Source organism: Podarcis muralis, chromosome 2 (assembly GCF_964188315.1).
Source record: "Podarcis muralis chromosome 2, rPodMur119.hap1.1, whole genome shotgun sequence".
In the NCBI taxonomy this organism is placed as follows: domain Eukaryota; kingdom Metazoa; phylum Chordata; class Lepidosauria; order Squamata; family Lacertidae; genus Podarcis; species Podarcis muralis.
Genome location: NC_135656.1, coordinates 117,387,100 through 117,400,605, shown reverse-complemented (window position 1 = coordinate 117,400,605; position 13,506 = coordinate 117,387,100). Strand labels below are relative to the sequence as shown.

At 47.0% G+C, this 13,506-nt stretch overlaps 1 protein-coding gene across 1 annotated transcript in view; it reads left to right on the top strand.

The window, feature by feature from the left end:
- The window catches only part of LOC114591062 (uncharacterized), a 33,807-nt gene extending 23,711 nt beyond the window's left edge, over positions 1 to 10,096 (top strand). Inside the window, 7 exon segments of the mRNA XM_077923575.1 lie at positions 2,193 to 2,910; positions 3,849 to 4,406; positions 6,177 to 6,312; positions 7,835 to 7,930; positions 8,393 to 9,293; positions 9,295 to 9,331; positions 9,334 to 10,096. Of these exon segments, the coding sequence (XP_077779701.1) occupies positions 2,193 to 2,910; positions 3,849 to 4,406; positions 6,177 to 6,312; positions 7,835 to 7,930; positions 8,393 to 9,293; positions 9,295 to 9,331; positions 9,334 to 9,519 (2,632 nt within the window). The 3' untranslated portion in view covers positions 9,520 to 10,096.
- The last annotated feature ends 3,410 nt before the right edge of the window (positions 10,097 to 13,506 follow it).

Below are 13,506 nucleotides of genomic sequence, written 5' to 3'. Positions count from 1 at the left end.
GTCTTTTCCAGGGAGTCTTCTCATGAGGTGGCCAAAGTATTGGAGCCTCAGCTTCAGGATCTGTCCTTCCAGTGAGCCCTCAGGGCCGATTTCCTTAAGAATGGAGAGGTTTGATCTTCTTGCAGTCCATGGGACTCTCAAGAGTCTCCTCCAGCACCATAATTCAAAAGCATCCATTCTTCGGAGATCAACTTTCTTTGTGGTCCAGGCCAGCTCTCGTTTCCATAAGGATCCTAGACAGATAGATGTAAAACCGAGGATGGAAACGCCGAACAACTCAGTGGAAGAGCATAATATTTTAAGGCAGACGTTTCAATACTCAGCATCTCCATAGGGCTGAAAGCGCCACCCCGCCTGAAACCCAGGACAGCACTGCCAGTCAGTGCAGACGTCCTGATCTGACTCGGAAGAAGGCAGGTTCCTCTGCTGCTCCGGCTCCCAGTGAAACACTTCCAAGGGAGGACAGCTCCTCCCAGATTTTTTACCCCCACGGCAATCTGCCCTTCCCCCGCGATTCCCACCCATTTGGCTCCAGCCTTGCTGCAGCTGCGCCGAAGGAAGCCAGCCTGCTCTCAGAATTACAGAACTGTAGAACGGGACCCCCGAGGGTCATCTAGTCCGACCCCATTGCTCCCACTTCTGTACTGCGGGGGGGCTGGACTAGATGACCCCTGGGGATCCCTCCCAAGCCTTACGATTCTCTGATTCTGCGCAAGAGGCCCCTTCGCGACGTCCCTCCCAGCCATGGGGGGGGGGGGAATGACGTTTCCCGGAGCAAGAGCTCAAAAGGGGTTAAACCAACCGAGCTTTGCTTCCTAGAAAAGACAGCAGAGAGAGAGGGAGGGGGGGAGAGATGAGGATTTATGGGGCGGGGGGGAGCAGGCAAAGGGTCTTTTCCTGTCGTGGGAGGAGGGGGCGCCTGGGAAGATCCTTTTTTTCCTGCAAGAAGAAAGAGTGTGCACCATGGAGGGGTGAGCATGGAGGGGCTGCAGGGAGAGGGGGCGGAGGAAGGAAGGGGCACCCCTATAGCTCCCCCCTCCCCACCCTTTGGATCCTGGCACAGCAGGATCCTTCCCACTCAGCTCCGTCTAGATCTGGAAAAGGAGGCAGGACCCCTCTATGGAAGGAAGGAAAGATATAGGTACAGATGCAGATCTATACATACCTAGGTAAAGTGGGTCATCTAGCATTGTATTGTCAACACTGGCTGGCAGCAGCTCTCCAGGGTTTCCGGCAGGGGGAATTCCCATTCATTATCAACATTCAGGAGATAGATAGGTAGGTAGGTAGATAGATCCTCTTGAATATGGTATACAGTGCTTTTTTTCTTTAAAAATGTTAAGGGGTAATCTCCTTTTGACTCCAGAAAATCACCATTTTATAGTTCAAATCAGGAAAAATACAGTAAATGGACAAAAGTACATAGATTCACAAAATGTTTAGGGGTATGCCTGCATCCCCCCAGAAAAAAAGCACTTGAAATTATTATCTGATATATATGTGTGTGTGTGTGTGTGTGTGTGTGTGTGTGTGTGTGTAAAATCTGTGAGGGTGGCTCACATGTGACTCTTTAATAGTATTTCAGGTGTGCTTAGGTTGGTTTTTTTAGATGCTCAAAACGTTTTGATTGTTATCTTGGATTGTTTGCTGTTGTTTGTGGCCCCCGGGCTCCTTTGAGAGGAAAGGCAGAAATTTAATACATACGAAGAAGAAAAAGGGCCAGGGACCAGGACATTTTCACTGGGGTACAGTTGCAAAGGCTTCGTGCACACCACACATTTAAAGGACACTGTTTATCCTCCCTCCCCCCAAAAAATAATCCTGGGAAATGTAGTTGGCATCCCTGCATAGCTACAGTTCCCAGCACTCCTAACAAACTACAGTTCCCAGGATTCTTGAGGGGAAGACATGTGCTTTAAATGTATGGTGTGGACTTAGTCTTTCCCTTATTAGTAGGTGATAGTATTAAAACTACAAAAGAGTAAAAACAAATGCAGATTTTTTTCAGTATAACCTGCATGCAGTTACCATTTTTTTAGCATGCGCAAGTGGCTGCAATATTAGAGCTCTCTGTTCTCTTGTGAATTCATTTTCTCTTTTGTTTCTACCCTTTTCATTCTCTAGGCTCTAAGCTCAGGATGCCTATGGATTTGTTCTCGAATTGTCCGTAACGTGCCCTTGCGTTTGTGAAGACACTCGAGAATGAAAATGGGGAATCAAGACACCACAGGCGACACGTTGCAGGAGGCGCCAGGGAGAAAAGGGAAAAGCACAGGTTTCCTCCAGGATGGGAACATCAAGGAATTCTTGCAAGTGAAGGAGGAGCCAGGCGAGGAGCCGACAGAAGCCCCATGGCAGGAGCTCCTGAAGAAAATGGAGTTGCCTCGGTCCGAGTGGGAGAAGCCACAGTTTCCCGAGGAGCCGTGGGACGATGCGAAATCTTTCCTGGCCTCTTTCGAACGAGTGGCCAAAACCTGCCGGTGGCCCAGGGAAGAGTGGGCGGCCCGAATCCTGCCAGCCCTCACAGGAGATGCTGAGCAGGACTTCAGTGGGCTAGAAGGCAAAGACAAAGAGGATTATGGGAAAGTGAAGGCGGCCATCTTGAGAGCGGAGGCCAAGAACAGGGAAGAGCAACGTCAACGTTTCAGATGCTTCTGCTACCAGGAGGCCGAGGGGCCCAGAGGGACGTACCTACGGCTCCGGGGACTTTGCTACGGGTGGCTGAAGGTGGAGAGGCTCTCAAAGGAGCAGATCCTGGAGCTGGTGATCCTGGAGCAGTTCCTGGCCATCCTGCCGCCCGAGATGCAGAGCTGGGTCAAAGAGCAAGTTCCAGAGGCTTGTCCCCAGGCGGTGTCGCTCGCAGAGGATTTCCTGCTGAGGCAAAGAGAGTCCAAGGGGCAGGAGAAACAGGTGCAAAGTTTGTGTGCGGCATAGAGCTATTTTTAAAATATTTCTTACTACTACATTACTACTGCCATAGTCGAAGGCAGTATGTTTCTGAATACCAGTTGCTTGAAGCCAAAAATCATGCTTGTGGGCTTTCCTTGGGGTTGTCTGGCTAGCCATTGTGATAACAGGATAGAATCAAAGAACCACAGAATTTTAGAGCTGGAAGTGACTACAGTGGTACCTCGGGTTAAGAACTTAATTCGTTCCGGAGGTCCGTTCTTAACCTGAAACGGTTCTTAACCTGAAGCACTTTAGCTAATGGGGCCTCCTGCTGCCACCACGCGGCCAGAGCACTATTTCTGTTCTCATCCTGAAGCAAAGTTCTTAACCTGAAGCACTATTTCTGGGTTAGCGGAGTCTGTAACCTGAAGCGTATGTAACCTGAAACGTATGTAACCCGAGGTACCACTGTACATGGGTCATCTAGTCCAGACCCCTGAAATACAGGAATTGTATGCCTGATGTGAGGACTCGAACCCACAACCCTGGGATTAAGAGTCTCATGCTCTACTGACTGAGCTATTTAAGGATGAGGGACTAGAGGGGTTACTGACATCCTCACCTTACTCAGAAGGGTTTCTTAATTACGTTTAATTGCATTGCCCCAAGGTCACCCAGTTAGCTTCGTCACTGAGTGACAATTTGAACTCCGGTCCTAGTCCAACACTCTAACCCAGTGTTTTCCAAACTTGAGTCTCCAGCTGTTTTTGGACTACAATTCCCATCGTTCCTTGCCACTGGTCTTGCTAGCTAGGGACGATGGGAGTTGTAGTCCAAAAACAGCTGGAGCCCCAAGTTTGGAAAACACCGCCAAGCAACGATGGCTTTGACCCTTAGGTGAATTTCCTTTTTCATCGATATGGAGCCCCAGGGCTTGAAATATCTGTTTTGATTGACAGGAGTCCCTGAAGATGGTTGAGTCTCCTCACTCAGGCTGGAAAATGCCACAGTGGTCGGAGGAGCCCGCGCCATGGGATGACATGAAGGCCTTCCTGGCCTCCTTTGAGCAAGTGGCCCAAACCTGCCGGTGGCCCCCGGAAGAATGGGCAGCCCGGCTCCTGCCTGTCTTCAGAGGAGAAGCCGAGAGGACCTTTAGCAGCCCGGAGGCCGGAGACAAAGGGGATTATGGGAAGCTGAAGGCAGCCATTTTGCAACAGGACACCATTAGGAGGGAGAAGAACCGCCAACACTTCAGGCACTTCTGCTACCAGGAGGCCGAGGGGCCAAGAGGGGCTTACTGTAGACTCCAGAAACTTTGTAGAGGGTGGCTGGCGGTCGAAGGACACACCAAGGAGGAGATCCTGGATCTGCTGGTCCTGGAGCAGTTTCTGGCTGTCCTGCCACCGGAGATGCAGAGCTGGGTCAGGGGACAGGACCCGGAGACCTGCTCCCAGGCGGTGGCCCTGGCCGAGGAGTTCCTGCAGAGGCGGCAAGAGTCCAAGACAGAGGAGAAACAGGTGAAACTATTTCCCTATGTGTGGCACAGGGCCAGGGATGTGAAGGAGAGAGAAGTATAGCTTGAGGTTGTTGATGGACTGCACCTTGTGCCTCGTTTTCCTTGGCTGTTATAATAATAATAATAATAATAATTATTATTATTATTATTATTTATACCCCGCACATCTGGATGGGCTTCCCCAGCCACTCTGGGCGGCTTCCAACAAAATTTTAAAATACCGTAATACATCAAACATTAAAATCTTCCCTAAACAGGGCTGCCTTCAGATGTCTTCTAAAAATCTGATAGTTGTTGTTGTCTTTGACATCTGGTGGGAGGGTGTTCCACAGGGCGGGTGCCACTACCGAGAAGGCCCTCTGCCTGGTTCCATGTAACTTGGCTTCTCGCAGTGAGGGAACTGCCAGAAGGCCCTCGGAGCTGGACCTCAGTGTCCGGGCAGAACGATGGCGGTGGAGACGCTCCTTCAGGTATACTGGGCCTTAGAGGCTATTTAGGGCTTTAAAGGTCAGCATCAACACTTTGAATTTTGCTTGGAAACATACTGGGAGCCAATGTAGGTCTTTCAAGACCGGTGTTATGTGGTCTTGGCGGCCGCTCCCAGTCACCAGTGTAGCTGCCACATTCTGGATTAATTGTAGTTTCCAGGTCACCTTCAAAGGTAGCCCCACGTAGAGCGCATTGCAGTAGTCCAAGCAGGAGATAACCAGAGCATGCACCACTCTGGTGAGACAGTCTGCGGGCAGGTAGGGTCTCAGCCTGCGTACCAGGTGGAGCTGGTAAACAGCTGCCCTGGACACAGAATTGACCTGCGCCTCCATGGACAGCTGTGAGTCCAAAAGGACTCCCAGGCTGCGCACCTGGTCCTTCAGGGGCACAGATACCCCATTCAGGACCAGGGAGTCCTCCACCCCCGCCTGCCTCCTGTCCCCCAAAACAGTACTTCTGTCTTGTCAGGATTCAACCTCAGTCTGTTAGCCGCCATCCCTGAAGGCCAAGCTAGGTGCAACATTTCTTGTGGAAGCAACCAGCATTTTTTGCGGAAGCACCCAAGTCTGAAAGGATTGCTCTTACTCTTACTCTTAAGAATAAATAAGAATAGAAAAAAAATATTATAAATTAGTTTGGAGTTGCTATTTAACGCCAGTCAGATTAAATCAAATAAACAAGGAATATTCAGTTTTATGTTGGAGGGGATGCCAGGAAACTGGGAATTCTGTTCTCATGTGGTGGGGGTGTAAATATGTAAAAAACATTTGCCAAAGGGTGTTTAAGGAGATAACAGAAATCACTGGGTTAAAGCTGACCGAAAGTCCTGAGGTAGCATTATCATCAATTTGCGATGGGGTGGAAGGTTTGCAGGTCATGAAGGGCTTGCTCAGAAATTTATTGACAGCTGCATGAATTATGATAGCTAGGAAGTGGAAGGGGGAAGCAGAATATAAAATGGAAGAATGGTATAAAGAGGTGTGGGATAAAGCTATTAATGATAAGTTAACATGTGCCATTAAGGTAAGAGGGGAATACACAGGAGAAATGATTTTGAGGAGATATGGAAGGTGTTTTTAGAATTTGTACTGTTAAAACAGAAAGGGGTCAAACCACCACAGGAGGTGTTGAAATTTTGGGAGATTGGATAGTTCAAATGGAATGGTCTCGGGGGTGTGGTGCACATTTTTATTCTTATTTATTTAAGATTATTACTTTGTTAAAATAATTAAAAACAGGCTCCATAATGTAAAAAAAGAGGGATTGCTCTCTGCTGTTCCAGGTGGCGTTGGAGGAGGAGGAGGAGGAGGAAGATGCAAATTTCTCGGATGCAGGGCAGTCTCCGTGGGACTCCGAAGAGGGGCACCTGTGTGTGGTAATCAAGCAGGAAGTTGAGGATGGAGAGGCCAGTCCGTGTGGTGAGGAGACATATGCCTTTCTTTCAGCTCGAGTCCTTGCCTGGGTTAAGCTCAGCTGAGGCTCCTCCATACTCCCAGGTCCCTGTTTGTCGGCTTCCCTTAGGTATCTGCTTGGCCACTGTGAGAACACGATGCTGAATTTATGATGGGCCTCTGGTCTGATTCAGCAGCCCTTTTCTAACGTCCTTTCCCCCTTGCCAGTTCTGAATGGCTAAGATTCAACTGCCCATATAGAATATCCTATGATTATTCTTATTATTACTATTATTGTTATTATTATTATTATTAGAGTGAGGGTGTTAGCACTATGAACAGGGCTCCATTTTCTGATCACAGCACACAAGAGGGTCTGTAGGGAGAGAGGTGGTCTAGTCAATGTTATTCTTTCAAGAATAGTGGGAAAATATACAACAACAACAACAATTTATTATTTATACTCCACCCATCTGGCTTGGTTTCCCCAGCCACTCCCAACAGAATATTAAAAACACGATAAAACTTCAAACATTAAAAACTTCCCTAAACACATTTGGATATCACAGCCAAATTTTGCACAAAATTCCTACAAGGACAGAGCAGGGTGTTGTGCATGGACGCCATCTTGAATCAAGATGGTGGGCTGAACTTTTCAAAACGGCACCTTTTGCATTCCTGAGCAATGCCGGGTACACATGCTTCTAGTAAATCAAAATAAAATAAGATTCAACTGCCAATCCAGTCAGCCTGTGTTACATGGAATTGGGGGAGCGCCATCTTTTCCTCGTCTGCACTTCTCTGCCCACTTATCTGGGAGTAAGTCCTACTGAACGCAACAGGTCTTACCACTGAGTAGACATGTACAGTGGTACCTCGCAAGACGAATGCCTCGCAAGACAAAAAACTCGCTAGACGAAAGGGTTTTTTGTTTTTTGAGCTGCTTCGCAAGACGATTTTCCCTATGGGCTTGCTTCGCAAGACGGAAACGTCTTGCAAGTTTGTTTCCTTTTTCTTAAAACCGTTAATACAGTTGCGATTTGACTTCGAGGAGCAACTCATAGCACGCGATGTGGTAGCCTTTTTTGAGTTTTTTAAAGACTTTGGTCATTTTTGAAGCTTTTCCAAAACTTTCCCGACACCGTGCTTCGCAAGACGAAAAAAATTGCAAGACGACAAAACTCGCGGAACGAATTAATTTCGTCTTGCGAGGCACCACTGTACAAGACTGCACCCTTAATTTGGTTTTAGGCACTACTTGAATACTCTCAGCTTTTTATTCCATTGTTGGTTGTTGTTGTTTCTCGGGCTGTGCGCACACCATACATTTAAAACTCGTTTCCCCCTCTCCAAATCATCCTGGGAACTGTAGTTTATATCTCTCGCAGAGCTACAATGCCCAGCACCCTTCACAAACTACACTTCCTGTGTGCTTCATTGTATTTCATGTTTTACCACTGCTTTCTGCCTTGAGCTCTCTTGGCAGAAGAAAAGATGAGATACAAAAGTTTTAAATTAATAAAATGAAGGCATTTCTCTTCCTCCAAAGAAGACTGGGCTGTGAGAGGAATCGTGGTGGATGAAGGCCTCAAGGTGGAAGGCAGTCTGAGGTGTTCTCCAGGAGAATTTCAAGAGCTGGCTGAGAGTTGTTTATTTGTTTATATATTTCTAAAAGCAATGATACCGCTTAGCAGAATAAAAATATCTAAGCAGGTTATGTAGGGATCTCCATTGTTGTGTTTACTGGGCACACGGCACCTTCGAGCCGCCGCTCACCCCGCCACCCTCTTCCCCACTTCCTACCAGGCTGGGAAAAGAGATTTAAACTTCTTCACCCATCCCAGTGCCATGTCCCATTTGATATTTTCACCACTGCAAGCCAAACTGGTGGGTTCAGGGGGCAGGTTAGGCCCCTGTGCTGAGCATTACCCACCTCTGGTTCCAGCCAATAAAAGTTGGTAAGGGTGGGAAATTTGTGGCCTTCGAGAAATGGTTGGGCTTTGCCTCCCATCAACCCAGTATAGCCAAAAGGGAAATAATGGGTCTAATAACTGTTCCAGGTAACCAGTACTTCCATTGGGTAAGATTTCTCTCTTTCTCCCACCAGTAGATATGTGCAAGACTGAAAATGAGGAGGAACCAAGCGAAGCGTCTGTGGAAAGATTTGAGGATGCCGGGAATACGTGCCCCGTGTGTGGGAAAAACTTCAGCTGCAAATCGGACCTTAACAGACATCAGAGAACCCACACAGGAGAGAAACCATTTCGATGCTTTGAGTGCGGGAAGAGCTTCAGTCGGGGCGACTACCTTATTTTGCACCAAAGGCTTCACAGAGGGGAGAAACCCTATAAGTGCTCAGAGTGCGGGAAGGGCTTCTATCGAAGCACGCGCCTTATTTCACATAAGAGAATCCACCTAGCAGAGAAGCTGTATAAATGCTCCGGCTGCAGCAAGAGCTTCTGTGACCAGTCCAGACTTATGCAACATAAGAGGACGCAGCACTCAAGCGAGAGGCCGTATAAATGTTCAGAGTGCGGAAAGAGCTTCATTCGGAAAGCACACCTTACTAGACATCAAAGAATCCACACAGGCAAGGTACTATACAAATGCTTAGAGTGTGACAGGAGCTTCAGTTGTAGCAAGCATCTTATTTCACACCAAAGAATCCACACTGGAGAGAAGCCGCATAAATGCCCAGCGTGTGGGAAGAGCTTTAATTTCAGCGGGAACCTTACTTCACACCTGAGAATGCATACAGGAGAGAAACCATTTGAATGCTCCGAGTGCGGGAAGACTTTCAGTCGGAGTGCCCACCTCACCTTACATCAGAGAACCCACACGGGGGAGAAGCCATACAGCTGCTTGGAGTGCGGAAAGAGCTTCAGTCAGAGCAGCAACCTTACTTCCCACCAGAGAATCCACACAGGGGAGAAGCCTTATAAATGCTCAGTGTGTGACAAGAGCTTTGGCCGGGGTGACTCTCTTATTTCCCATCAAAAAACCCACGTGGCAGAAACCATATAAGTGCCCAGAGTGTGGAAAGAGCTTTTTGCCAAAAGCACGCACCTTATTTCACACAAGAAAATTCACAGACGAGGGAGGAACCGCAGGAAAAATGCTGTGCCATCAACGCTTGGAACTGGGAAACGGCTTTGGCAAAAAGACAACTCTTGCTACACCACAAAGAATGCACATCTCTCAAAACCACCTGCTTGTTCTCATTTGCTCCACTGAAACATACACAGTGAATAAAATTAGAAAAGGTTTATCAACGGATATAACCTTTATTATAGTGTTGAGCAGAGCTTTCCAGACTTTTCACGTTGGTGACACACTTTTTAGACGTGCATCCTTTCGTGACACAGTAATTCAGTTTTGCTAGCAAACCGGAGGTTAAACTAACCCCTTTCCAGCCCCGGGAGGCGTGTGGGGAACGTTTGTGCAACACAACTACACACCCCAGCTGACTCACTGAAATATTGCAACACAGTTTGGAAAGCTCTGGTACAGAAAGAGACAGGGCTAGTTTTTGCCTTTCCCAAGGTCTCTTGGAAGGCAAAGAGACACTGTATTGCGGCCTAAAGTGATTTGAATTGGGTCATCTGAAATCCTTAGTTGGGGGGCAAGCCTTCGGTTGACTGTCCAAACTAGATTTGGGCCTTCTGTCCTGGAAACTGAGCACACTGTCATGGAACAAGGAGGCATATCTACAGTTACCGAGGGCAGGGTGGGCGGGGACCAATATTACAAAGTTCAGGTATCTTTGTGAAAGAGCTTTGCAAGTACGGCACATTAAACAGGTTTTAACGAAGTACGATTAGCCTTGTTCTTGTTGATAGCTGTTAGTGTGGTGATCTGAAGAGTCTACAAGTTTGGGAGGCTCGTAAAGGTGAGCTCCCATTGCTCTGTCCCAGCTCCTGCCAAGCTAGCAGTTTGAAAGCACACCAGTGCAAGCGGATAAATAGGTACCACTGTGGCGGGAAGTAAACGGCATTTTCATGTACTCTGGTTTCTGTCTCGGTGTTCCATTAAGCCAGAAGCAGTTTAGTCCTGCTGGCCACATCACCCAGAAAGCTGTCTGTGGACAAACGCCGGCTCCCTCAGCCTGAAAGCGAGATGAGCACCACAACCCCATAGTCGCTTTTGACTGGACTTAACGATCCAGGGGTCCTCTACCTTTACCAATCCTTGGAATATCAAGGTAGGAAAAGACTCCTGGAAAGAATTTATCTAGAGCCACAATCTCTCATAACATTGTCCATGATGAGTCTGGAGAACTCGAAAGCTTCCTTATGTTTCGTGGCATTTTTTGTTGGTCCTAATAAAAAAGTTTTGCTCAGCTGTGGATTTTGGAGTTTTCTCCCAAACAGAAATTATTTCTCTTACCTGCATTCCTACATTTTCACTCCCCACCACCACCCAGGATCCTGTTTCTGTCTTGGTGTTGTCTGGTAACATCTGGTGAGCAATAATTCTCTGTCCCTGACTTAAAAGAGTGGCATAAGGTGTGTTGTGGAATACCTCTGATGAGACCCTGGGGAGCAGCTGCCAGTCAGAGTTGGCATCACTAGGCTAGATGGAGCAATGGCCTGGCTCTGCGTAAGGCAGCAGCAAATGTAACACCCCATATGCACCATCTGTTTAAATTCTATTCGTCAGCATGCCACTCGAACTCAGGAGGAGTTAAAAACTACTGTATTAGCAACCCTATAAACAGAAGTAAAGGAGGCAGAAAGGACAGGAAAATGAGTTCGGAAGGTTGTAGGACTAACTTTGTTGCTGTTTAGTTGTTTAGTCGTGTCCGACTCTTCGTGACCCCCTGGACCAGAGCACGCCAGGCCCTCCTGTCTTCCATTGTCTCCCGCAGTTTGGTCAAACTCATGTTCGTAGCTTCGAGAACACTGTCCAACCATCTCGTCCTCTGTCGTCCCCTTCTCCTTGTGCCCTCCATCTTTCCCAACATCAGGGTCTTCTCCAGGGAGTCTTCTCATGAGGTGGCCAAAGTATTGGAGCCTCAGCTTCAGGATCTGTCCTTCCAGTGAGCAGTCAGGGCTGATTTCCTTAAGAATGGAGAGGTTTGACCTTCCTGCAGTCCATGGGACTCTCAAGAGTCTCCTCCAGCACCATAATTCAAAAGCATCAATTCTTCGGCAATCAGCCTTCTTTATGGTCCAGCTCTCACTTCCATACATCCCAGTAGTGATGTACGGAAGTGAAAGCTGGACCATAAAGAGGGCTGACTGCCGAAGACTTGATGCTTTTGAATTATGGTGCTAGAAGTAAAGGAGACAGAAAGGGCAGGAAAATCAGTTCGGAAGGTTGTAGGACTAACTTAGGCACACTAATTCCAATGGGTCTACTCTTAAGTAGAAGTTAGTTGGCTGCCACCCAGTACAGTTGCCAACTTTTTTTGGCTGCCGACTGACCCAGTGCCATTGACATTTTAGGCATTGGCTGCATACCTTTAAAACACCTTGATATGGATTTTTTAAAAGAAATATTTTATTTCCATTTTTAAAACAATATTCTTATACATTCACATTGGACTCCCCCCACTGGTTTCCAATTTTTCCGTTTTTCTAATCCATTTTATCTCATTTTTTACCTTAACTCACATTATCTGTGTTGCAACAATCCCGCTAACATTTTTAAGTATACACAGTGGTCTTTAAGATATTCTACAAACTTTTCCCACTCTTGACTGGATTTCTTGTCATCTTGATGCCTGATCCTGACGGTCATCTTTGCCATTTCGGCAGAGTCCATCATCTTGGTTACATGATACTGTTTTAAACTGTCCTGCATTGCAGGGGGTTGGGATAGATGACCCTTGGGGTTCCCTTCCAACTCCACAATACTATGATTCCATATTGCAGCTTCTTCCCCAAAAAGTATGGGAGCTGTGGTCTGCTAAGGGAGCTGTTAGCAAACCTCTGTTCCCTTCCTGGAGCTACATGGCTGCTTAAAACAGTATGATGCTGCTTTAAATATGTGTTGTTGTTGTTTAGTCGTTTAGTCGTGTCCGACTTTTCGTGACCCCATGGACCAGAGCACGCCAGGCACCTCTGTCCTCCACTACTTCCCGCAGTTGGTCAAACTCATGCTGGTAACCTCAAAAACACTATCCAACCATCTCGTCCTCCGTCGCCCCCTTCTCCTTGTGCCCTCCATCTTTCCCAGCATCAGTGTCTTCTCCAGGGAGTCTTCTCTTCTCATGAGGTGGCCAAAGTACTGGAGCCTCAGCTTCACGATCTGTCCTTCCAGTGAGCACTCAGGGCTGATTTCCTTAAGAATGGATGCGTTTGATCTTCTTGCAGTCCATGGGACTCTCAAGAGTCTTCTCCAGCACCATAATTCAAAAGCATCCATTCTTCGGCGATCAGCCTTCTTTATGGTCCAGCTCTCACTTCCATACATCACTACTGGGAAAACCACGGCTTTAACTATACGGACCTTTGTTGGCAAGGTGACGTCTCTACTTCTCAAGATGCTGTCTAGGCCTGTCATTGCCCTTCTCCCAAGAAGCAGGCGTCTTTTAATTTCGTGGCTGCTGTCACCATCTGCAGTGATCTTTAAATATGTAGTGCAGGGTATATTTATTGAAAATGTGCATACTTTCCTTATCCATTGTTTCTAAGAAGTTATGTTGGTCGAATCTGTATTTTGCTATACTGAAAACTAATAGAAATATTTGGAGAATATACAGTGGTACCTCAGGATGCAAACGGGATCCATTCCGGAGCCCCATTGCATCCTGAAGCGAACACAACCCACGTCCACGCATGCATGGGCCGCATTCTGACGCTTCCGTGCATGTGCGCGATGTCATTTTGACTGCACATGCGCGCGCAGCTAAACCTGGAAGTAACGCGCTCCGTTACTTCCGGGTCGCCGTGGAGCACAACCTGAAAATACTTCACTTGAAGCACATTTATCCCGAGACATAACTGTATATATATTTTCATATTATATTATATTATATTATATTATATTATATTATATTATATTATATTATATTATATTATATTATATTATATTATATTCTTATCTATCTTATCTTATCTCTTATCTTATTATAGAATAGAATCATAGAGTTGGAATAGACCACAAGGGTCATCGAGTCCAACCCCCTGCCAAGCAGGAAACACCATCAGAGCACTCCTGACATATGGTTGTCAAGCCTCTGCTTAAAGACCTCCAAAGAAGGAGACTCCACCACAC